General features: G+C 46.6%; 1 protein-coding gene across 1 annotated transcript in view; it reads left to right on the top strand.

Moving 5' to 3' along the window:
• The first annotated feature begins 17693 nt into the window (after positions 1–17693).
• The window catches only part of GALNT16 (polypeptide N-acetylgalactosaminyltransferase 16), a 75035-nt gene continuing 66296 nt past the window's right edge, over positions 17694–26432 (top strand). Inside the window, exon 1 of the mRNA XM_042047376.1 lies at positions 17694–18026. Coding sequence (XP_041903310.1) covers positions 17823–18026 — 204 coding nt within the window. The 5' untranslated portion in view covers positions 17694–17822. The remainder of the gene's footprint in view (positions 18027–26432) is intronic.

Here is a 26432-nt window from a genome sequence, read left to right as displayed (position 1 = left end):
TTTGAGATAAGTAGGAGCCGTGGAGAGAAATGGTACATTAATGCTATCCCAGAGGAGCTGCAATAGCAGCACGAGGAATCACAGGTTCGTGATAAATACTACTTATCACAGAGCTGCAAATGAGATCAATTTCATTAGAAGGGCAATATTTTTTTCCTGTACCACTGGCAAGTCTTAACAAAAAGTCATCTAGCCAAATGTGGTATGTCTCTATGCTCATTCACACAGCTGATTATAATCCCAGCAAGACCTTCCTGGCTACAGCAGCAGTTTGGATATAACTATTTCTCTCCAAAGCATTTTGAGTGTGTGTTCAGATAGCACTATGTCCTGTCTCCATCTGATCAGGATGTTGAGAGCTTTCTGTGTGACTCAGAAACTCCTTTTCTGTCATCAGGAGTACAAGGTGTCCATTTCACCTCTTTGTTCTGCTTTTTCTCCCTTCGTTCTGATGTAGGAACTCCTGATAAAACTGGTCTCTTTAATGGAACCGATTGGCTGACCACAGGGTCAGGTCTTTTCTGTTTGTGAGACAAGAAAGTAATGTTCAGACAAGAACTGGACTGCAGGTCCTCTATTTTTAAGGAGCCAGTGGTATCATTGAAGAGGTTTTTTTCCAAATCACTTGTTCAGAAATAGAAACTAGCAAGGAGAACTTCCTTCACAAATATTTTCTAAACTAAGATTCATTGTTGTTTGTAAGATATCCTTAACTTGTGTAATTTTAATTCAGTTCTGAAAGAAGAGGGGAAGCAATATATTTATTATGCAGGAATAGATTAGCTTTATTTTATTATGATTTTAAATTTTCTACTAGCCTATAGATAAAACTTCCTTGTATGTCTCCATTGCTAATTGTTACATTCGATAAAAATTTACTCTTTTACCAGACTTACCACTTTTGAAGCTCTTTTGTTGCTTTCTTGCATGCTTGCTTTTTCTCTTCTTTCCTTGTGTCTTACCCAGTCCTTATAGGTCCATTGTTCCTTAAAATAACACCTGGACCTCACCCTCTGAGTTTCCTTTTCCAGTGCCTTCCCTGATTTGTGTGTCAGAGATCAGCTGTGGAAGAGCCCATGCTGGCAGCAATACTGTACTTCTAAGCAATGTGATAGTGAGCTTGCTCAGGTATGTTTGAATAGTGGATTCAGATGCTGTCCTTGGTCTGGTCATTTTGGTCAGTCATGGCTACAGATCTACATTTATTCAAATGAAACCTTAGATTTTTCTCAACCTGAGCATTCATCTAGGTTTTTTTAAGTATTTTACCTTAACTGGGACAGTCCTGCACTTAACCACACACATCCATTTTATCTGTGCACGGGGAGAATTGGCAATGCTCTCTGAATGGGCTCCTTTCATAACATGGGATTTTTCTTTCTGTTGCTTGTCACTTCACATTTGTAAGTTTGTCCAAAGTATGCTGCCAGAGATGGGAGAGAGAAATTTTCCCTTTTACCTGGTGCTTGGTGCCACCTGCCTCAAACTGGTCCTTGCAGGTTGCTGGGGAGCGCACCCCATCTACGGAGATCCCCAAACCTGTCTTGATTTATTAATTCCCTGCAGAACTTGCCTCCATCCTTTTTGTTTGATATGTTTTGCCCATGTGAAACAGATGTTCTGTAAAAATATGACTGGGTACAAATTTCCAGATGCGCCTCTGGAGTGGGAGAGGCAATGGCCCTTGTGGTAGGCTAGCTTGCCTTCCTCCTTGGGCTGCAAACTGATTTCTGTCTTTCCAAACACTACAGTTGGTGTTTTTTCTTGGTTTTTCAGTAACTTAGACATTATTGCAAGGTGCAGGATTTACCAGCTGAGCAGCATTATCTGTTGGAGATGCAGTTAAGTGCTGCACTTTTGAGCAGACCATACATGACATGTTAATTATGCTGCTGACAGTCTTGGCATTTGGAGTGCCTTGGTTTTCCTCCTTTGACAGTCTCTAAAGGTCCCAGCTGTCACATCTGTGACTGACAGGACTGAAGACAACGTATCCCTGTGGGCTTGCATTTTTCTCTGTTTGGTATTCAGTAACGGCAGGGATGGGAAGCTCTCTTCCTGCTGCATTTCTATTGCTCTGGCTCCTTAGGGAGTATGTGGATTCTGCACTATCTGTATGATGGTTTTGGTGGGAGTTCTTCCATGAAGGCAATGTGGTTGCCTTGAGAAGTACCTCACTGCCTTGGCCTGTGCCTAAGTGTCTTTGAGGAACTGGGTCTTTTCACATGCAAAGGGAGCCTCTGTAACAAGGAGTCACCTGCCTGTCTGCAGTGTTCTGTACCGATTTAGAGGTACCTGTAGTCTGAACCAGCAAGTCAATTCTCATCACTGCTCCTTGATCTCCTCCTTCTTTTGGGCCTCCACAGCAGTCCAGACCTATAAGACCTTCTTCATTCCCACAGGCTGTCATCCCTTTTGGTGTTCTTTGGGAGTAGGGGCCATTGTAAAGTCCTTTCTCTCTTCTACTTAGTACCATGTTATTGGTATAAGGACTTTGCCTCACCCTGAGGGGTACATTGTTCTGGAGAAAGGCAGAGGTAGTTTGAGCTAAGTGCAAAGAAGATGTATCCACCTTTCTCTGGGAGTTATTAAAGGAGCCACAGTGAGCCCTCTTGTATTAGCCCTGCATCAAGGGGGTTTTGTTAAATACTTTTACAGGTAAAGAGGGTAATGCAAGTGAGCCAACATGGTTAAGCTTAGTAGAGGGAAAGAAAAACCCAAAAGCCAGATAAACATGCAAGGAACATAGTTTCTCATATTCAAAACATATTCTTCTATTGCTGTGAATTCTACCATGACGAGCAGGCAGCTCTGCCAAGGATTTTCTGTGCCAAGGTTAGTACTGCATCCTCTCTTGCCACTTAACTGTAATGGAACTTGTTTTTGTCTTGAATTAGCCAGTGTGATGCTACCTGGGGTCTCAGTGGTGTTGGTCGCCAGGAAACAAAGCAAAACCATCTTTATTTTATTACTTTTCTTTTCAAGCTAGTGGATAAGTTCAGCTTTGAGATGGGGGGGGGGGGTGGGGAGAGGAGTAAAGAGAACAGAAAAAAAAGGATGGAGGCTTTTACTGTAAAATGGAGATGTCATCTTCAGATAACAAGAAGCCATTTCCTTGTACAGGAATAACTTCAGCTTCGGCTACAGATGATAGAAAATATGGCTTCTATCTTTCTTTGCTTAAAAAACTGAAAGATTGTGCAGTGGTTAAGAAGGAAAAAAGGAAAAGGCATTTATATATCTCGGCACGAATATGACAAGCCTGGGAAAAGGGTACTAGGCAGCTGTCAGAAATGCAGGCTTAAGAGAAAAATTGCCTGTCCAAACTCCCTTCACAAAAAAACCCTGCTGCTCTAAGATGCTGCTTCACATTATATCATGCTCTGTGGGGATCTGAAATGTATCTGTTTCACATTGATTAACAGCAACTCCTTTCCAATTGATTGTTCTTTGAAAAATGTCAGACAGTACTTAGCATTAGCTGAGATCTGCCAGTTGCTTTTCCTTTTTCCTCTGTTCCATGACTGTCCGGGACTGCTAGCCGTAAATAAAAGCAGGGAGACTGTCTGACTGCTGGGGCGTGTGAAAATATGAGTGGGACTCCCTTCAATGCACGATGAATAAAAAAATCATTATCCCTACTTGTCTAGCAAGGGCTATGGAGAGTTCAAATCTGAGCTGTATGTGTGTATAGTTTTATGTCATGTTTTTGCTATTCAGATAATGTTTTCCATATGTTTTAAAAGCTTTATACTATCTTCTGTCCCCCTCTGGTTCTCCTGTGATATATGAGTAGCAAGACTACATGTTGTTCAGCTGTGTGTCCCAAAGCACTGTGCTGATGTCTTAAAGACCACCTCCATTTTACAGATATTTTCTCCACACTAGAAGTAGAGTCGGTCCAAGCAGTAAAATTGGAACTTAAGAAATCCTTACAGAGCCCTGGAAAACATCAGATTAGACTGCCTGTCTCTTGACAAAGTGTTTACGTGGGAGAAAACTGCCTTCAAGTGCATCTTCAAGTGCACCATAGGTGAAGGTGAATGTTAGATCCTCAAGAATACCCAAATACCCCTTTTTTCCCTGCCTTGCAAATAGGCATTGGAACTCTTAATGTCACTGGGCTCTGGCCCCATTAGCTCCATGCCCCCGTTATGCTCCACTGCTTTCAAGGTTTCCAGTGTATAGTGAAATATTGGAGTGTGTAAGGCCTGCTGCAGTTTTGGACAAAGAAGCCAGCAGGTGAGGTAAATACAAGTAGATAAATGTAAGAGCTAAAAAAGATGGATTATCTCTATTTCACTCAATTGGAATAATCACCAGTTAAAACCAGAAAGACTTCCTGCTAGCCACCAACCTTTTGCTGGACGTGTTTCACTGCTAGCTGTGTCCTGTCAGTGAGTTCACAGCTAAAGCTTATTTCTCATGGTGGGCTGCAGTAGGGGACAAGGAAGAGAAATGGCCATAGCTAGTGGGTTTGCACTTGGCTACTAACCTCAATTGTCCCTCGGCCTGCCTCGCCCTAGCCTTGAGGGGAAAGGAGCAGAGGAAAGCCTGAATGGGTCCTTGTCCTCATGACTGCCTCTTTTGCTGAAAACCTGCCACTCTGGAAGGTGAGTCCTGTGCTCTTCAGGAGACATCAGTGTGGAAATGTGGCTTATGAGCAAAGTCTAGAAGTATTACAGCTGGTGAGGGGTCAGTAGCTCTGACCGAGGAAGAGGTGACCGGTCCGGGGAGATGGTCCCAAAAGGAATAGCCTTCCCGAAGCCCGGTGTCTTCCCTCAGCTGCTGGCAGGAGGGCCCGTGCAGAGACTGTCAGCTCTTTAGTAATTGTCAGCTCGTGATTTCAGCTCAGCTCTGCAGGGCAGCCTCCAGGCCAAGCCAGGGAGAGAGACGAGAGGCTCGTGTGGCTGGTTCTGCACAGAAGGTAGCTTTATTGTTGGTCCGTACCCCTGGTCCGTACTCCGGCGAAGGGGAGCCAGGGACGAGCGCTCTCTGCCCTCGCAGGGGCAGGGGGCTAGCTTTTATAGGGATATGGGGGGTGGGTGTCAGAGGGTAAAGGCCAATGGGTTACAAAGGATCTGCATAGGGTCTCCTAGAGGATTCTGAGTCTGTCTTTTCTCGCTGTTAACTGCAAAGTTAGCTGCCTTCCCCGGGAGTCCTGGGAAGATTAAGCAATCTCCTTATCTCAGCAGACATCCCTCCAGGGCAGGGGCTGGGCATCCCCTACATAGAAGAACTGAGTTTGTCTTGTTTAGGCAAAACAAAGAATGGAGGGACGAAGAGGTAAATAAGAAACATACTGTGCTGAAGAGGAGGGGGATTTTTGTGGTGTGCTTTCTAGTCTAGCTAGGATGGAAGGTTATGGACTTAAATGTCAACGATGGAGGTTTGTACTAGTCATGAGGAAAAGCTTCCTTACAGTATGCACTGCTTCATGACACAGGTCACATTGCTTTCTTAGCAGCACACTGACTGGCTCCCCAGCTGCAAGCCATCTGTGCTGCCCACTGACAAACCCAGAGGTGATAAAAACTAAAATATTTTAGCTAACTCTGTCCATGGACATTCTGCTCCCCCACTTGCTATGTGCCCTTCAGTCACCCGCTGCCAAGACAGACATAAAGAGCTTCTCTCTGAACTACTTTAATTAATACGTGCCTGCTCTGGATTTTTATAGCTCTTAAAAAGTAGCTGTGAGTGGTATCTTGTATCAGAGGGAGGTTTTATATCACTGCTGTGAAGCTTGCCTTTGCTACTGCTGAGGAGGTGACCTTGGCACGTGTTCCCTCCCCTTTGCTCTTCACACTATGTGTTAGCACCGCACTTGGCACTTCCAATCAAATGCTTCAAAAAAGCACACAGAAGCCAAATGAGGATTTTTTTTTTAATGCAACTTAGTAGCTTTCAAAAGATCCCAGCTTCCTTGAGAAAAATTACAAAAACAGACCTCGAGACCCAAACAAACTTTCTCTTCCTAAGTATGTGCTCATTTTTTTAAAATCTCAAAATTCACTTAGGGGAGACAATGGAGTCAGTAACCTCACCAGCCTTATTTTTCTGTAAAATTCCTGAGAGTTTGCTGGGGAGATTTCACCACCATCACCACCACCCCATTAAGTTAAATGGAACTGCTGTACAAAGAGACAAATTGTGCTGGAATCAAGATAGGAAATACATGCCAGTAAAACCAGCATGATTTTCTCACTTGTGTCCTGAACAAAGATGAAGGGGAAAGCCTGAAAAATACAATCAACTTGAAGGGAATTGCAAAAGCCATGGGGGGCTGTGTCTTAGGCACACTACAGAAAAAATACCCCATATCATCCATGAGGGAAAGGATAGAGATGTAGGAATTGCTGTGCTGGAAAAAAAAAAAATGTTGTGCTGAGGCCAAAGTCTAGTTAGTTCAAGACAGTTTCTCTGACCTTAGTAGTGTGAGCTTGGTTCTCCCCAGATAGTTTGTTTTTCACACTTCATGTTTTCAGGGTGAAAACTGACTGATATTTCCTGTGGTAGTTTGAGGAGAGCTAGGCCAAATTTTTTTAACAAGCCTCCTATCACCAAGACATGTGGTAGTGCCTGCTTTGCTGGGGCTGAGCTGTATGGTCAGCAGGATTTAATTTCACCTTCCCCTCTCGAAATACCCAGCAGTGAGTAGACTCTCAATGAGTTGCCTGTCTGAAAAATGTCGGCTAAAGTGACTGCACGTGTTTCTGCCAACAAGAAATCCCAAACTGCATTTAGGGTTTGAAGAGGGGGAAGAAAGTCCCTGATGATACAATACTGCTTCAGTTTGCTTCAGAAAGGCTCCTACACAGAGGAACTGTCAGTTAGTTAACAGAGCATTTTACAAGGAAGAACTTCAAAGTCTTCCCAGGGAGTGAACTTTGAAGTATTTTTTTCTCTGGCTGACTCTTTGTTTCTTTTAAGGATGGGGGATGCAGAGAGTAATGGTAAACCTAGTGAGAGAGTCTGCGGAATGAAATGCTGGTGTTCAGGCAGATTTGGTGGTAACAAGCTATTTTGCATGTTTTAACCGCTAAGATTCAATGCTCTAGGTGTGCTGATTTGATAAGGAAGAAAGGGCTTCTCCACCCTCCTTCCTGCATTTGTCAGTGGATTGTGGTGATAGTGACATAAAAAGATGTTGGGGAACATTGTCAGAAACACATAACCAGACTTCCCATTTTTAATGTGTGGCAGAGGAGTAGAAACTCACTCTATGCATGTGTGCTAACCTCACTGCTCTGGAGATTGGACATGAAAGACAAGGCATTAGAGCTGCTTTTGTGGTGCTTGCTGCCCCTGCTGAAACTGCCTGCCTATCAACAGCTGCACTGTGTGAACAAGACACTTGCAAGGTAGCTGGATGATGAGCCAGCTGGGGAGATGGACAATAGTGGCAAGGAGACAGATGAGCACGTATCATTTGTTCAGGCTTGAGGAACACCATGGCTGTGTTCAGCAGTGAAATACTTAAATGTCAATGGTCTTCGCTGGGTGTGGCCTGTTAATGCCCACTGAGATGCATCAAGGGACCTATTTTCTAAGGTAGTGCAGACCATCTGGAGAGGACCCTCTGGATTCATCTGTCTCTGTCATGATAGGCAGAAATTTAGACCTCACTTGCATAGCATTAATTATTATTTTGATTAGAGGTGAACTTTTGGATGGTTTTTTTGTTTGTCTAGCTGAAATGTGACCTGATGCTGTCAAGGGGGGTGCAGAGGCCTGTTATGTGTTTATAGCTCATTCCCCTGGCAATGTAGTGCTATAAACACCTTGAATCTAGCAGCTGTGTCCATCCTGAGGAAGCTGCACTGGTTTAATGCTATCAGTATACGAAAGCAGTATTACTTTTGTATCAACAAGCTCCCTCTCTCTTTTAACAGTGAATAGTAGTAGTAAGTAAGTACATTTTTCTGACAAAAGAGAATAAAAGGCATTAAATCTGTGTGTCTCCACCTCAGGCTCTGGGCTCTGTGCATTTATGCAGTGCTGGCAGCCTGGATTCCTGCTGAGACACAGCAAACTGGTACAAAGGAGCCTGCTAGGGAACTGGGTGCTGGAGTGTCACCAAACTGAAGTGGAAGGTTGTCACATCACTGGGGTCCACCAGGAGCGGAGGAGTAAGAGGCAGTACCAGGGAACAGACCTCTTGACTTCAGTCATTGTGGACCTCACAATTTCACCTCCTGCTCCTGTTCCCTGTTAATTTCATATCAAGGAGACCCAAAACACACACAGTGAATGTAGGAAATACATCACTGCTCCTTCCGACAGCTCCCATGGGGAAATCTGTTCTTGTCATTTCTAAAACCTCAAGCCCTTGGGAAGGGGTGCTGCCTCAGTAGCTGAGCTCATGCTTCAGCAGGTGGGTGGTGGTAGGGCATTGCACCTCAAGTACAGCACAGCTGGAATCAGTGTAACAGGGCTGGAAAAAATTATTCCAAAATGCAACAAAATAGTTGGGGGTTGGGGAACAGAAATAGAGTGAGATTGGGGCATTTTGAGATCAAGTTGCTGAACAGGATTTTCAGAGCCACAGCTGATCAGTCTTCAGGGATGGGAGGAAAGTTCTTTCCTTAAGGTGTGTCTCTTGTGTCCCAATTCTTCATTCTGACCTCTCTTGCATCCATAAAGTATATTCTGAATCTTGCTCAAAGCTGTGAAATCTTGACTTCAATAAATCCACATCCAAAGCATGATCCATGGGCTGAGGTGAAGAAATTACAAATTCAGCAGAGATATAAAATTAAAAGTACCATCAAACCCCTCCAAATCTCAATGCACTGGCTATAGCTCATTTATTGACTTCTGCTCAGTCTGAGGGCAAAAAAATGAATGTGCACAGTCTGCCTCAGTTCAGTCCATGGAAGACAGTGCCAGGTCACTGATTTCAGTGTTTTATTAGTGAAAGAACTGCTTCTGAGCCAAAAAAGAATTACAGATTTTGTTATTTATACTGTAGTGGCTGGTGGTCTATGGATGGAAATTTGGGTGAGCCCCAGCTCATGATGAATGGACAATGACCTAATGGTCTGATGTCAACACAAATCATTTCTGTTGCAGATGATTTAAAACAACTTCAGATTTAGATGGATATGGTGCTAGTTTCACCCCAGATAGCAGATGGTCTGTCATCATTTTTCTTCTCCTGTGGGACCTCAGATTCACCAAGTTTTTGTAAGGCACTTTGTTCTGTTTTATCTGCAGTAAGAGAATCCACCTTCTGTTCTCCCCCTTCTTCCTTACCATACAACTAATGTTCATTCCCTTTTGTAATTGAATTTCTTCCTCTTTACAGCAGACTTGCTCTGAAGCAGCCAATGCAGTACTGAGTGTGCCTGGGAGAGGAACAGCCTCCTGGATTTTTCTTGCAATGCATGGGACGCCTGACTGAGGAATTCCTAGCTTTCTCCAAAAGCACTCCTCTGGTGAGCAGTCTCCTGTTGCACCTCCCTCTGAGACTCTGTGAGGCTGGATTTTAATTTCCATATCCAACAGATATTTTTCATTGTGACTCCCATTTGACATTCTCATCTTTACTGGTTCAGACCTTCAATTTCCTACTTTCTTGCATCACAGAGGGCCTTCAACCTGTGATATTTAAGTTTTCTATCTAAGGCTAGTTTTCTGCTAGCAAGCAGAAAACACATCTCTTCCTTCACTGTTGATCACACTCACACTTGGATTATTCTAAGTTGTTTTTTTTTTTTGATCCAGGTGCTACAAAGAACATGAAGGAGGATAAGGCAGGAGGAGGGAGATGGAAAGAAGTGGAACATTTGTTTTTCCCTATTTAGGGAGGTTGCAGAAGTTCCTGAGGGCTGCAAAGGTGTCAAAGGAAACTCATCCTTCAGAATTTGTTGGGGGCCAAACGACCCTGTGAGACACATCTGTCCTCCTGTTGAGCTCCTCCCTGCACCTGATGATAAAGAGAACCTGGTGCCTCCTTCCCTCTGTGTCTGCTGCGCTCAGCTGCCCCTGGGGGTGCCAAGTAGGGGAGAGCTGCCTCCCATCTCTGGAGACACAGGTACAGGGGCTGATGCTGCCCAGCTGAGGCAGGAACACGGCACATAAGAGCCCATGAAGTGCTGTGATGGTGGAGTCCGAGCTTGCTCTGTGCTGGAGTTGGGACAAAGTCTGCCTGGCTGAGCCAGCTGCTTGGAGCAGACAAAAAGCCAGGCAATGAAGCAGGAAAGACCGGTATGACACTTATGCATGGTAGCTTAACTGTTGGCAGGCTGAGATTGCATGTGCTGTACATGGGGCTTTAAAGCTTGGACCTATTGATACGGTTATTTTTGTCTGTATAGATTTTACTGCAGTAAAAGAACCTGTAAGTGTTCTTCAGTATGCCATTAAGAAATATGGTTATAATTGTTGCACAGAGCCTTTTTCATCCTCTGTCTGTGGGGAAAGGCATGCTGCAGTGGACACATTTATAACGGAATTAGTTTAGATGTGGCACATTTCTTGGATCTTGCTGTGACTTTCAAACAGAAATGGTTAGGCTTGCAATGGTTCTCATCTCCTGTGGGAGATATTTTCCTCATCTTCAGCCAGCACCAGGGAAAGTGGTGTCTGCTGCAAACTTGAGTTAGACTTGGAACTAATCTAAGGGTGTGAAACACATGTGCATGCCTGTATATGCATGTCATGATGTATCTCTGCATCTGAAAATGCTGCAGTGATGTGCTGAGCATCTCTGCAGACATGCAAGTGTTCAAATGAAAGAATACCACTTCCATTCACAGTGGCTTAAGCATTTTCTCCCATTTCTCACTCCTCTTTCTGGCTGCTGTGCTCCACAGTGACAGCTCTTCATTGCCAAACCATGCATTCAGGTACTGAAGATAATTATGAGGAAAAATAAGGGGACATTTTTTAAACAGTGAATTTTTTTACTTTGTAATTCCCATCCCCCCTTCTATGCCAAAGTGGTGGAGGCCATTTTGTTCAGCACATCTAAAGCTTTTACCTTTAAGGGGGGATAAAAATATTTGTTCTAAAATGTGAATATTTAAAGAAGTACTTTCTAAAGTCATGAAAAGGACAGCAGCTCAGTTTCTGCAAGAGCTTCAGAATAATTTAGCAGCATGTTTGTGGAAGCCTAGCAATACCTGGATTGCTGTTTATAGAGAGGGATGCTGCCAGGCTCAGACTGTGTACCTTATTCTTCAACCAGAAGTGGTGTCATACTGAGAGACTTGTCTGTGTGTAGCCCTGTGAAGCCCCTGGTGCTTTCAGACTGACATAGCTGCTTGCTGGCCTGCTGCAGGCCAGCAGTTCTTACTGGTTGCTATTCCACCCAGGCTGTCATTTCAATAAATATTCTTGCCATCCTTGATGTCTACTTCACCCACCTCCCTGGAAGTAAAGATGTTCCAGCAGAACAAGTTGGAAATGGTAGAAATTTATAAATATTTAATATTACATTGATCTGCCTGGACTATGCTCCTGACATTACAGGGATGCCTGATATTCTCTGAACTCCAACCCCTTCCCTGGCTATTTTACACATTCCTGTTGCCACCTGGAGATGGACCTGAATCCCAGTAGGCAGATTATGGCATCAGGCTCACTGCAACAGCACTGCAGTGCCTCTGGAGTTGACTGATCATAGCTCCTATTTCTGGCTTCCCTTCAGCCTGGAGTTTCTCATGCTTAGTGCCAGGGCTGGAATGTTTTGGAAAGTTTTCCATTAATTATCCAAGCTATTTTCAGTAATAGAGCTTCAAAAATAAATACATTGCTGTGATTTTTAGGAAAGTTAAAAATTTTTCATTGCGCTCTATTCAAACCCAGTCTGCTGGGCAGGGTGCAAGCTCCTTTTATGGGATGTGTGAGAAACTGGGTTGGATGTTTTTCACAGGTTATTTCCCAGGTTGTTGTGTGTTCACATGAAATTCCTCTGTAGTGGAAGACAGGAGTTTCATCATTTTGCCAGATGAGCATTTCAAACTGCTTCTCCTTTGCAGCCAAGAGGACTGTTAGGAGTTATGAGCACTAACCTGGTAGCTACACTGAGCTGTAAAAGCTTTGAATTTCTATGAGGATTAAATTGCAGTTCAGGCCACAGTCAGCACTGTGATGGGATGCCAGTAAAGGAGAGCAAATTGTCATCAGATCGTAATAAAAAAAAATTTGTTAATTAATTCTGAGCACCAGAAAAAGCGCTACATGCTTTAACCATGAAGGTGGAAAATAAATCTGTGTCCTAGAAAAGATGCGGCAGGGAAGTGAAGCAAATGACTTGGCGTGAGAAAAGGAGATAAGTAAATGGGAGGGAGAGCAAAAGTTTGTATCAGGCTCATAAAGTGAATCAGGTTGATTATATATGGATCTTCTAGTTAATAAGTTGTGTTAATATGTAATTATTACTAGTTAAATATTTATTCTGTTTCTACACTTTTAAAAGATTATATGAACTTAGAGCATTTTTTCTGGGCTATTATCATTCCTGCCTGATTCTACCATAACTCCTCTCCTCACTAAGGCCCACCTTGTCTTGTGGGGCCAGACAGGTGGGTTACCTGGTTTAGAGGGGATTAATGGCACCATCTCCCATCCTGAATCCCAGCCAAACACTCTGAAGGCTTTCCTGGCTTGTACACACTGTCAAAGCAGATTCATCTTGCCACTGTTAGCCTTTTAGCAGATGTTTTTCTCTTCATATTTGAAGAGCACCAGTGCAAGGGGGAACCGTTAATTACAGCTTATTGTGAATTCTTCTCTTTGTTCTAATTTCCTTAAGAAACATGCTCATGAAAGTAATGTTAAGATTACAGTGACCTTAACAGCACTTAAGGCAATGTCTAATTGTACAATTTAAACAAATGAAATTCTGGTTTCCAGTTAACTCTGTGCTATTTGCCTTAATTTGGTTCTGAGTCACTGCCCTCTACCACCTTACTTGTTTGCATGCTAGCCAGAAACAAGGGCCCAGAAGACATTTCTGTCCTGGTCAGCATATATGACACCCCAAACACCTTATCTTCTGTTAAACGCAGAACTGATTGGCATCCACCATCTGTACCTGTTCTGACTGGGCATCAGGATAAATTAAGCCTCTCCTAGGGGGAGTAATTTATCTGACTGGCCTTTTTATGGTGCCTATGGCAGTAAAGGGCTAGAGACTACTTGAACAGTGTCTAGGTCTAGGCAGGGCATGATCAAGACAAGCTGTTGGATTTTGGTGCACCTTGTGGTTTCCCAGTGGTGTCTGAGGCCAGGGATGTGGAGGGTAATATATGAGGCACAGCAATATGGATTTTCAGAAGCCAACACACATTCTCATGCCCTCTGACCAGTATGAGAAAGCTTTTTCAGACAAGGAGAGTACTTCAGACAGTGTAGAAATTTGGCCGGTGTAGATGAGTAATGCAGATAACATTTTTCTTTTTCTTTTCAACAGCTGCATGGTGGAGGATGATGGCACACACTGTCATCTTGGCATTACAGTATGGGTGAACACGTCTCAGAGGTTTATAGGGGTAAGGTCCGGATCTGGATGAAGAGCATGGTGAGATGTCATGGTCAGACTGTCAGAGGTGCCTCTCATCCATTACAGGGAAAGAACTTCAGTTCTTTCTACCTATTGAAACAAACGTTTTCCCTTTTCACTCTTTTTCCTGAATTGAAATCAGGGATGACCTGTGAGTCCTCTCCCTTCAATGGGTAAATTGCTTTCACCCACTCCTACCAATCTCTTCCTGACTCGGAAGCAGACCACTGCCCCAGCTTGGGAAAAGGTCAGGACTTCACCAGGGAGGGTGACTGTCCAACCTTGAGGTGGGTCAAAGGAAGGAGTCGCTTGATGACAGCAAGTTCAGAGAAAACCATCCTATGATGTCTCACCTCCTTCACACCCTGCTCCGCCCATGCAGGAGGAGCTATCTGAAGAGTAATCTTTTGTGAAAAATCCCTGGAAAGTCCCTGAACTGGTACTGCTCTTCCCTAGATGCAAGGTGGAGCTCAGCTCTTGGCTGGCTGTGGGCAAGCAGAGCTGCCTCTCTCTGAGCAAGTCTTCTCATCCCATCTCATCACCATAACATGTTATTCTCATTTCTCTCTGGAGCGTGACCTGCTTCAGCCCCTGAATGCTAATGCTAATTTTCTTCAAATGTTCTTAGCTAAACTCTGGATGAATTTACTCGAACAGTTTCCAGAGTCAAGACAGACCTTATGTTCATGTTTCAGATGGCACTTCCTTGCCTGGAGGCCACAAATAGAGCAGACCTGACTTCTCAGATCAGAGTAGTGCTACAAAAAATCTTTTGGTGTTCTCCAGATGTTTCACAGTTGAAAGCTCAGCCACGTTTTAAGTCAGATGACAGCAAAAACATGCACTGTGTCTCACCATAACTATAAAGCAGCCAAACTTCATTTTTCTGGAGACAAATCTGGATGATGCTTGTCTTTTCCCCTGCCATAACAATCATCTCAATTTTATCTGGGCAATTTGAAACACCACATCTATTCGCCTAGATGATGTGACCTAAGCTGTCAGCCAAAGACAAAACTAGCTTCTCAAGAGCACCTTTCGATATTCATGGCCTTAGGAGATCTCTTTTCATTGAAGGTGATACTGGTTAGGGCCTTGGTGTTTATAAATAAAATAAGGTTCTCATACCCCCCACAAAATTCTCCTTTTAGCTGGTTATATTCTTCCTCTTGTTCTGTATCTTTATTATTCACCAAATACTTAGTTTATGCTTATGCTAAAAAACAGCTGCCTGGGTTATCATGAGGTCCCTTATTCCACTGTACAAAGTTTGTCACAAAATAAGAAAAGACTTAACATCTCTATGATTGAACTGAAAAAGCACAAATGTGGTGATAAGATCCCATAATTCTGCTGTGGGGTTTGTATAATCTTGATTTGTTTATTTTATTATATTATGTTTCTCAGGTCACTTCTCTTAGGGCATTTATTGAATTAGTTGATGCTTTTGCAAAGATCAGCACTGAAGTATTTATTATCGCTGTTAATATTCATTGTATGTCTACATTGCCAGTTGTGTGGTGTAGAGATCCCCATGCCAGACTGCTTCTGGTATTCTTTTCTCTGATGGGCTGGTTCTAAAATCTGCATGCAGCATTGCAGCTTACAGTACAGCTATACCTGAACTGAACAATTTATATTGTCAGAGATCCCTGTAGAACGTAAGGTTAGAAGTGTGTTGTCTTTTAAAAGAAAGTTGAGATTCTGGAGCAAAGCTCGGTGGTCAGAGATTAAATCATTGCAAGTTCTGGCTGCAGGAAATGGAACCGTCAGTACCAATAGCTCAGACCTGTGAGCTGGTGATCCTACAGTGAGGTATTTGGGCCTTGGAGATGAAACATCACTGCAGAGATGCTTTCGAAGCATGTGGAAGCCTGGTGTGTCCCTCTTCTGCTGGAGCTGTGCTGAAGGTCCTGTCTCCTTCAGGTCAGATAGCTCTACTGCCCCAACCAGCACCTCCTAACACTCTTCAGCTCAAATAGGTCCCAAAGCTTAGGCAACATAAATGAAAGACCCCTGCAAATGTGGTTTGTCTGTGCTGAACTGGATCTGCTGGCATGGTGAGCTGATCTGCCACCAGCTCTGCAGGTGGGTAACACAGCTTTTGCTGTGCCCTTCACTGGGACTGTGGGCTAGAGCAGAGCTTCCCTACCCAGCACTCTGAATGTGTTTCTGCAGGAACAGACCCTGCTTTCTAGTGCTGATTCCTGGAGGGAGAGGAGAGTAAAAACAACTGCCCCCTAGAAGAAAGACCTCTTGACCTGGCTTCTGTTTGGGGTTCTGCTGAAGCTTGCCTACAGAGCACTCTGCTCATTTCTGACACTTCCCTACAAGCCTTCCCTTGAGAGGCAATAGTGATTGCATGGCAGCTTATAGGGTGTGCTAGCAGGGTTAGGAAGAAAATTGATGGCTGCAGTGGAAAGGGGAAGCAGCGTGCTTGGAAGAGCAGGAGAAGGCAGTCTGTTTAGTTCAAGTTTTGGGGCAGAGGATTTTCTCCTGTTTCACACACAAGTCTCCACTGCTGTTTGTGATTTGCTTTTCTGTAGTGAATGCCACCAAAAGGTGAGAAAGACTAAGAAGGAATCAAGCATAGTCTGGTATGATCTGCACAGTGGTGACAGAAAAGACAGTCTGCCTGGCTCTGCTGTCACAGGAACATGAACACACCTTATTCCCTGTCTTCCTCTTCTCTGAGTGCTTGGAACAGATCCTCTGCCTCTCTTCATGTCCCTCTGCAGCCCAGGCAACTGCTGAATCCAAACCCACACAAGACAGCAGATGCTCTTTTTCCACTAAGACTGTGAAAGAGATTGAAAATAGTGGGAGCCCAGCCTCTGGGCCTGACAGCTTAGACTATCTATGTTTTTGTTGATCCCTTGGAGGACTTTGTTTTTGCCTTAAATGTCTCAAACTTCCCCTTGCCACTGACTATGACTAGTCAGCCTGGGAAGCTGTGTGTGGTTGTCAGGTCATTGGGAAAAGTACCTAGGAGGATGTGAGATGCTTTCTAACATTTTCTACATCAGGCGTGCAGTGTGCTTAGCAGGGAGGCTGATGTGCAGCCATGCTGCAGCCCTGGGAGGTGGTAGTCCTAAAAACAACATTCTGCCCTGAGTGCCCACAGAACAAGTCTGACAAATGAATTTTGTACTGTGCTATACTTCTGGAAACAAGCAGTGAGCAGGTAAATCTCAAAGGGCAATTTAGAAGGGCAGGTTGCAGTTACACTTAGAGGAATTTGGTCAGGAGGAAAGTAGGGCAAAAAGTTATTTAGAAGCCCTGATGACATTTTCCGTACTGTAATGCAAATACTCTAATCCCCTCATCAGGTGCCTTGGAAGCACCTTTGTTTTCTAAACATTTGTTTTCCCTGGTAAGTTTTCTCGGTACCTCCTCCTGCTCTTGCAAACCTTTAAGCCGTAGTTGCACAGCAGCTGCACTGTGCCTAAATGTCACTTGGTTTCACAAGCTGCATGCTCTGTTGTTTTCAAGCTGCCCGCAGGGCAGGGTTCAGTAAGCTTTTTACCGCTACAGCTTTAGCAGTGCCCTGTGATGTGGAATTGTATCATCGTTGTCTCTCCACTGCCATGCTTGTCCTCCCACAGGGCTTGAAAGGCCTCGAGGCTGTGGCGCTGGCCCAGGGGCCCAGCCCTTGTGCCCGTCCGTGACTGTTGCGTGTGGCAGCAATGGGAGCAGGTGCTTGAGCAGCTCCATTGTCAGCCCGAGAGCCTTGCTCCCGTGAAGCACCATAGCTTCAGTGGGAGATGGGCTCATCTCCACGGCGCGGGTGCCTAGATCCTGTGTGCCGTGGGCTGCCACGGTGGCCGCCTGCCTTACGGGCACGACCATGGCAGTACAGACACAAGTCCCACCGAGGCAGCGGTGCAGGAGGGCAGGCTGCTGTGCTGCCCGCGTCCCAGCAGCCATCTCCTGAGGCTCAACCCGTGTCACTCGCTCCCCTCCACGGGGGCCCCGCCGCCCCGTCCCCGCTGCAGCTGCGGCGCCGAGCGCATCCCCGTCGGCAGCCGGCCCCCGCTCCCCGCTCCCCGCGCCGGCCAGGCCGGGAGGAGGAGGAGCAGGAGGAGGCGCGGAGCCCTCCGCCCCCTGCGGCGGAGCGGGCGAGGCGTTAGGACCCGGCGGCGGCGGCTGGGCGGTGCGGGGCCGGGGCCGGGGCCGGGGCCGGGGCCGGAGCGGTGCGGGGCGGGGGAGCCGCGCCGCCGCCTCCTCCTCTCCTCCTCTTCTCTCCTTCCTCCCGCAGCCGCCCCTGCCCGTCCAGGCAGCGCTCCCAGGCTCCCCCGGGGCTCTCGGCATGAGGAGGATCAGGGCCAATGCCATCGCCATCCTGACCGTCGCCTGGATCCTGGGCACTTTCTACTACTTATGGCAGGACAACAAGCCCCGCTCGGCGGCTGCCGGCAGGTCCGCCGGAGGCGGTAGCGGCGGCGCCCGGAGCGGGCAGAGGGCGGCCGGCAGGCTGGAGCTGCGCCGGGAGGAGAGGACCATCCCCCTTATCGTGAGTGAGCGGCGGCCGCCAGCATCCCGTCCTGCCGCGGCGGGGAGGATGCTCGGGAAAGGAGCGGCCGCGGCGGGCGCGGGGTGCGCCGGCGGAGGGCTGCGCTTTGCCTTCGGGTTGCTTTCTGTTTATTTTAGCATTCGTGCTTGTCACCATGGCAGCCGCTACAATCGGGGAGCAGGGTGGGCACTCTCGGGGGAATAGAGTAATGCCGTAGGTAAAGTGTTCGCGAGTTGTCTCCGCCGCTCTCAGCCCGGGCTCTGCTCCTCCGGCTTGAGAGCGGCTGCCCTTGGCCGGGAAAAAAGGCGGGTGAAACAGCTGGAAGGTTTTTGGTTCGCGTTCAGGAGACGCACACATACAGATATGTACAGACACATGTATGTGATCACAGTGCTTTCCCGTCAGGACCAGCTGAGAGCCATGACCTCTCTCAAGCCCTTCCTCCGGCCAGCCGGGCTCTGAGCATCGGGCCGGGGGAACGCGAGTGGCACTTGCAGAGGGGGACTGTACAGCTGGTACCAACCTCTGCCTCGGTCCCCTCCGCTTGGTTGCCAGTGGGGGACCTGGGCGCCACTCGGGAGTTTTGTCTCTTTTAAGCCAGAGACAGCAGTCTGAGTCGGGCTCAGGCTAGGGTTTGGGCAGGGAGATGGCGGGAGCCCCCAGGGCTCCTTCCTAACCCGAGGGGTGGTAGCGGTGCCCTGATGTGCTACTTTAGTTTTGTTGAAAGCTCCACACTCTGCCCTCCCTGGGTATCTGTGGGCTCGGTAGGGGGATAAAATTGAGCTCCCCTCTTAAGGATGATGAGGACCTTTCTGCTCTGTCCGTGGGGGTGATTTGTCCTCCCTTCAGCCTGTATAATAGCATCAATAAAGCTCTCCCAACTCTAGGCAATCTCTTCATAAAAAATAAATCAGCCCCTGGAGCAAGAAGTGGCCCAGCAATACCATTCCCAGGAGTGATCCAGCTGAAGCAGTTCGGGAACTGCACTGTGTGTCACTCTTTGGCTGTGAATCCATTTGTCAGCTGGTTACGCACACACGGAAGCGAACAAAAGCAGCAGCCCGGTCAGAGTCGGAGCAGGGGCCAGCCGCCAGGGCTGCCCGCTCCCCTCCTTGGCTGGCACTGGGATTCTTTTGGCCCGTGTCTTGCTTTTCTTCACTTGTAAAGTGGGGATGGGAGGTGTGTGTATGCGTGTTTGGGAAGCCTTGTGAATGTTTGGAAAATGCTGTCAGAGCAGTCCCAGCCCTCAGGCAGCAGAGTGGAAACCCTTCAGCTGAGCCCCTTGGCCGTTGCTTGCAGCTGCTGAAACTCCAAAGTCAAAGCTGAGGCTCTTGGGCAGAGCACTTAGGTTATTTGCTGCTCGCTAGGGCCGGGGACTGCTGGCAGGTCAGGCTGCTCTGCTGTGAGACCCTCTGTGGAGTAGGACTGTGGGAATGAGTACAGTGAGGAGCTCTGCGAGTGCTGTTATTGCTGCAGCCCTTTGGGTGTGCTGGGAAACGCTCTCAGGCTGGCCAGGGCTGAGTTGAACAAACGGGGGATTTGGAGCACTCCTGCTTTTGATTCCACCTTAGTGGCAGAGGAAGCTGCCCCTGAGCCTCTGATTTCTTGTGTGAGCTTGAACGTGCTGCTCTAGCAGTTTTATTTCTCTGTTGCCCTGCTTATCCCTTCTGGTTTTTTATAGCATTTACTTTACTCCCTCTCAGAGGGCTTGTGAGGTTACATGAATCCATATTGCCTGCAAGCATCTTAAAATCCTGGTGAGGAGGATGCTGTGGCAGTGCTGCACGTTGTTATATTGCTGCTGTTTGTGGGGAGGCAGTATGTGCTCATGGCTAACCACAAAGCCTCTCCTTACAAGATACAGTGTCACGCAACAGCCACTCCAAATCTGGTCCTGCTCTCAAAACAGTGTAAATCATCCCAACTCTGCTCCATGCCCAAAATCCCTTAGCAAGGAAATATAATCATCTTTTGTGTCTCCTGTCCCTGTGTAACTGAGGTCCCAGGATGTGCCAGCCCTCCCAGTAGGGCTCCCAGGTGTCTCTGAGATGAAGGAGGACCCTCTCCTGATGCACTTGGCAGTGGGGCTTGGTGGAAATATCACATCCTGACCTGCCATGATGTATTTGCATAGAGAAGGGAAACGTAGAGAAATAGGAAGGGTTTGTGGTGTTTGGGCTTTCCCTCATGCATGCAGGTTCCCAGGGGTTTGGTGGGTTGCCATGAGAGGTAAGGTGGTAAAATGCAGTATGTCTACTCCTGTAACTATGCAGTGCTATGGCTGTGGGGTGCCTAACAGGCTTAGCAGTGATGTGTGCAAGGAGCTGTCCCAGCCTTGGCCTCTGCCTGCGCTGCTGGGGCAGAAGCAGGGAAGTGACTGCAGGTGGGCACAGTGTGGGAAGGTTGGTGGAGGTCTGGGGACAGCACTGTCCCCCAGGGCATGGCATGTAGCAGGGTCTGAGCAGTGGGTCTTGTGGTCTGAGCTGCGTGTGTGAGCCTGAGGGCTGGTCAGGCCGGGGCAGTAGCTGTGCGGACGGTCCCCAGCATGTGGCCGGCTTTGTCCCTGGCTGCACGGCGTGTGGGCTGCAGCACAGCCCACCTCCCGCTCCCAGCCAGCACGAGAAATGTGCCAGTTCTAGTGCCCCGCTGGAGAAATAATGGATCTAGAGAAGCAGCTGTCCTTTGGCAGCACAGAGCCCTCAACCCTGAGTTAATTCCCCTCGAAGTTAGATTATTTGACTTAATGTATAATGGCAGTCATGTATATGGGGAGGTGTGCCTGTGCTCCGCCTGCTCCTCTATCCCTTGGCTTTCTGCAGAGCCACTGAGACAAGCTGCCTATTTTGATCCAGCTTCTGGTTTCCTCTGCTCTGCATGAGTGATGGTGTTGGAGTTCAGGTTTGGGATCATCTGCAATTAAGGGTGACTCATGTGACTTATGGGTCTCTGGAAAAATATTTCTTCAGTTTTCTAAAATTGGCTGCTTTTGTGTCTGGGAAAAATAAGAAAATCTTTCTTTTGGATGAGCAAGTCCAAGAGTTCTGCTCTTGCATCTATGCTATGACATTTCAAATCCTGGGCAAGTGAAGGTGTATTGCATGGGTTTAAAAACTGAAGTGCTTTCTGGGCTTGTGTTTTACTTCTTTATTCTCTCTTAATGTGAAGAATAAAAATCACTTTAGGTAAACAGTCAATTGCAAGTCTCAGCTTGAAACTGTTTTTTATTTGTTGACCTCATATTTATTAGCACAACTTTGAACTTAAAATCTGATTCCTGGAGTCATCCAGGGAAACCTTTGAATATTTAAGCTGGGGCATGGAGCTGTCAGAGATCAGTGTCCCAGAAACAGCTTGTGCATTAATAGTGATCCTACAGATATCTGCTTTATATATAGAAATCTTGACATGTGGTCTCTCTGCAATAGGCTCTTCATAAACAGGCTCTACAGATGCTTGAAATGAAAATTCAGAAATTGGTAAATGACAGGGCTCACTTGGTGACATGCTGAGCCCTGCATGCTTCCCCTTCCACTTACCACAGAGGGTAGAAACACAAGCGAGTATCACACTCCTAGAAATGCATTTTTCCTCTGGAGCACAGCATAGTTTCATATCGATTAGAAGGAGCCCTGAGACCTCTGATGGTTGCTTTGTGTGTTTTTGGAAGATGAACTTATTCCCTGGACTCTTTTCTGTCCCTCCCTAGCAAAAGGTTGTCTCATGTCTCCAGGAAATTTCCAAAGGCCAGAAGCTGTGCCATGTGTCTTTGGAAGGGTTTTGGCATCGTTCCTGCACTGTGTACTGGTGGTTAATTGTTCGCCATGTGCTGCTTATGTGCTTTAGTATGGCACTGATGAGCAGAGCCCAGGGCTGTGCTCTTCCCTGCCTAAAGACTGCAGCATGGGAAGCTCACCCAGCATACTTGTGTCCCAGTGAAGAGAGCGAGGCCATTGCTGCAGTGTGGGCAAAGCTTGTTAGTGAGAGGGATGGTTGGTAGGCAGCTTTGAAAGAGACATTTTTCTGTTGGCTGACTGTGAGCTGAGGGTGGGAGTATTTGCTCCTATTCCCTAGTCAAAAGCGGGATGTGAAGCTGCCCACAGGGTTCTTCAGCTTGCTGTCTTCTCTGGGGTGGCAGGAAAGCAGCAACACGCCTGGAAGTTGGAGACAGAATAGTGTCGTTATCTAAATGCTCTGACTTGTGTTAGGCTGATGCCCAGCTGCTCTTTGGAGCAGGTACGATGCCTCTTATCTTTGTCAATTGCTCTTTGGAGCCGGTATGTTGTCTCTTGTCTTCATCCTGCCAACTTTTGTGACCTGTGTAGTTGCTCTGTGACCCCACTGGAGCCAGTCTGGCAGCAGAGAGGCCCTGTATTGTAATGCTGGCTCAGGTTGCCTGGGCTCGGCCCTCCTGGCTGCTCCCTACCTCTGTGCTCAGCCATGTAAAGTGAGCGCTGGGGAGATGAGATCAAGGCATCCTTTTTCCTTGTAGCAAGGATTTGTAAAAGCTCTGCAAACATCACTGAACTGAGTGTCACCTGCCTGTGGTGAGACAGCAAGCAGGAGACTCCACTGGGATGCTTTACTCAGAACAGGTGGTGTGCGTAGGCAAAGAACAAGTTGGCGAGGAAAGATGTCAATTGTTTCATTCCCACGTCTTGTTTAGCCAGAAAATAGGCAGTGGTTGGGCTTTACCTGCTTCTCTGAGTTGCCAAACTGGCACATTTAGCCATGCTTGGATTTGATACCACGTATGACCACCTTGATGTCTGCTCTTCAGACCCTGGAACACCTAATTAGCAGCATGCTCTGGTGCTTTTGTTTTGTGTTGCCTTTGGCTCCTGGGTATCTGAATCCCACAGAGCAGGCGCTGGCTGATGTTCACTGTGCATTGATGAATGATTTTATTCTCATCCCTTCATCACATTTCCTCTGTGTGCAGCTTTCAGAGGATGCTGTTTTCTTCATGACTGGGATAAGCTGCAACTTCCATGGTCTGCTAAATGATATGATTTTTCAGGGACCTGTGTCCCGTGAGGCTCCTGCATGTGTGCCTGCCTGGAGGCAGGTCTTGTAGTCTCAGATGTAACTTTGGAAACTGAGGTGGATCCTAAATAAATAAAAAAACCCAACAAACACGACAAGAGGGGGAACAGTACTAATTCCTTGCACTGACATATTGTCAGACCTGATCTCATGACCTGCTGTGCCATGGAGAGAAAAGACCTAATTTTTAATGAGATGCCACAGTTCATTTCAGCAGCTTCCTTACCATTTTACTCATAGCAGGTTGGTCCCTCTTGAGTCTACTGCCTTTTGGGGCAAGGATCAGGCATATGGCTCTGTAGATTTCTCTCTGCTCTTATGCTGTCTGTGTTTGAGTTTGCACACGTGGACTGAGCACACTGTGGTCTCCACAAGGCTGTGATGCTGCCTGTAAGCCAGACCACCTAGGCTGCAGGAGCTAGAGACCAGCAAGGTACGGTGAGCAAGCCATGTTCAACAGCTCACAAAATGCTCTCGTTTTCTTAAAACATCTTCCTTTCAAGTTAAAGGAAAAGTGGAGGAAACTTCATCTCTCCATCCTACCAGCCTGCAAAGCAGCCCACTCCCCGTGGCTCTGCAAATATCTCGGGTGTTGGAAATGAGATGGAAAAGAAGCTGCAGGTGGCAGTGCCAATGCTTTTGCAGGTGAAGGTGCTCCTGCCAGTTGCTGGGTTTGTCTGTGCTGTTCAGCCTGGACTGTTCCACTGCCAAAATCCAGCACCCGCCTGGCTCTGCCCAGCGCCTGTATGGCCTCTGCTCTTCCCAGTTTGTATCAGGGTGGGGGACACAGCCCTTAATGCTTGGGGTTTTGTGACAGCAATTCCTGCTGTGGCCAGACTCTTGCAGCACTGATTTTTTTGGATCTCTGTGGCGTCTCTCTTATGGCACATGAGGCCTGTGCCAGCTGCCTGAGAAAGGATGACTTGGTAACTTTTTCTCTAAGGATATTACTGCAGGAGGAAGATTCAGTGACAGCTTGACAGTTTAATATTTTATTTACAGTGTTTATGTTTTAAAAATGTGGGAATGACTGCTATTTGCCTAAATGTCAGAAAATTATTTTATATTTAATTTGTCCCAGAGGTCCTTGTGGTACATTAAAAATAAAATATAAAAAAAAGAAATTGTTCACAATAGTAATATTAATAAAATCCAGTTGGCAGCACTAGCCTTAATTGTTAATCAAAACAATGCTGTAGCTGTAGTGAGGTAGCTGGGGCTTGGGGAATGTGGTGGTCTGGGCAGCCTGGGACAGTGTGTAGAAGTGAGGGGAGTGCCAGTGTAGTGCTTCTGAACATGATTTATTTTACTAGAGCCTTTTCATTAAATCAGTACGTGAAGCAGTTGCAAGTTTTAGCGAGCTGAAGCATTCTTTAGTATGCAGCTGCTTCCTCTGGTAGGTTTGTCTTTGCATATACAAAACTGTCTCAAGATTTAAAAACTAAAAATTTAGTAGTGTTGCTGGAAACAGAAAGCTTTGGTAGACTTCTCAGTTTGCTGTTTGCCATGGTGAAACTTGGTCCAGACACTTCATCCCAAGGCAGGCAGGTTGAGAGTCACTTAAAAGGCAGGGGGAGAAGATGGGTTTTTTTCAGTGGCACTGAAATGGGAGCATTTTGGAGCATTTTGGAGCACTGAAAACTGACTTAATTATTCCTGTTGGAAAAATGTGCATAGCACAAAGGCAATGAAACAAACAGAGGCATATGTGTTGGGGATGAAGCACATGGGACAGCAGGGGGACCCTGACTCACTTGTGCATTGTCTCCCTTCTGCAGGAGAAGCCCCAGGGCAGAGCCTAGCAAGGTGGGATCTTTTGGTCTTCCTTGGCTCCCCATAGAATGCCGGCTGGTTGTTCCTATTCTGTGTCACCTCAGTAAGAGTCCCAAGCCCTTGCTTTCTCTTTCCTGTTTTGGTCATGTGTGCTGCTCTCCTGTGCCCCTCCAGCTCAGTCTGCCAGCTCCTGCAGTAGAGCTGTAGTTTCTTTGGGGCTGTCCTGTCAGCTGTCGTTGCTGCTCTGTCTCTCCGGTGCCTAGCGCAGAGGCCGTGATCCACAGCACATCCCATACTGTTGCATTAAGGTAAAGACTGAACCACAGTGAGACCCATGGGCTGTGAGTTGAGCTGGCTTGTTGACTGAGCTGAACTTATCTTCCTTACAGGCTCTTCATATGCCTCAGTTTCCCCAAAGTCTACAATGAAAATTTTATCTACTTCACAGGGCTTTTGGGCAGCTTAGCTTGCAAGTTTTGTAAAGGGCTGGAGATGAAAGAGATAACCTTAGCAAAATGGTTGAGTTCTCCCTTTGTATACCCTCTGAACAAGGAAGGGGATTAGCAGAAATGTAGCAGGTCAGGGCCGATCTGCAGCAGGAGGAATGTGTTAAAGGCACAGCACGGGCTGCTCCATGCTCTGAACAGCAGGATTTGTTAGAAAAGGTTGTGTATTACCTGCTGCTGTCTTTTGCTTCGTCTTTACAAGCACATATTCTTGCAACTAATAAAAGTGATAAAAGACGGGTGGTGGACTGTCCGCTTCAGATTTCCATGTCCCAGTTGTGCTTGGGGCTGTGGAAACAGTGAGATATATGGCAGTAGATTTAAAACAAAATCAAAAACAAAGTAAAAAATAATAGGGGTCTCTTGGGCCCCATCTTTGCAGAGAAATTACCTGTGTTGTGACGTGCTTTGTGCATGTGGGTAATTTCTCAGCATTGGTAGAGACTGGGTTTTTGATAGGCAGCTGCATGCTTCCTTTGGAGCTACTTTCTTTCGGCTCCTTCGGGGACATCATCCATGCAGAGACCTGCCTCAGCTCCCTCTGCAGTGCCACTGCAGGTCTCACAGCACTGTTGGTGTCCCTGTGCATCCCCAGGATGAGAATAAAGCTGTCACATGTGCTGCCCCTAGGCTGGGAAGCTGTTTTGGCTGCTCAGATGGTGCTTGGCTGGTCATCCTGCCATGATGGAGCTGGAGGGTTGAGTTTGCAGTTCAGGCTTCAAGGCTGCCGTGGTTGGATTGGGGCAGAGCTGTAACTTCTGACTGTTACAGCATGGTCACTGATGACGTTTGGCTAAAACTGCAGAAAATTATCTGCTTTAACCTCTTGTTTTCAGTTCTCCCACCTAACAAATTTTTCGTCTTGTAACCTGTAACACAATCCTTTTGAGGAGGCTTTGTTTAACAGTAGCAGAGAGAGAAAGCACCTGTGCTAAAATCTGCATCAGACATTTTGTGGGCCTGTAAGGAAAAAAAAGGATTCTTTTCCTTGCCTTTATTGTTTTGGATAACAGCCCTGAAACAGCTAGGGCTTGGTGAAAAGTGTTTCTAACCAATGAAAGTGTCTTCAGAGGTTCTCTGAAAA

Source organism: Corvus kubaryi, unplaced genomic scaffold (assembly GCF_017639235.1).
Source record: "Corvus kubaryi isolate FWS band 111438036 unplaced genomic scaffold, C.kubaryi_AGA036_p1.0 66, whole genome shotgun sequence".
NCBI lineage: Eukaryota > Metazoa > Chordata > Aves > Passeriformes > Corvidae > Corvus > Corvus kubaryi.
Note: the sequence above shows the minus strand (reverse complement) of the source record. Positions and strands in the feature narration are given on the sequence as shown.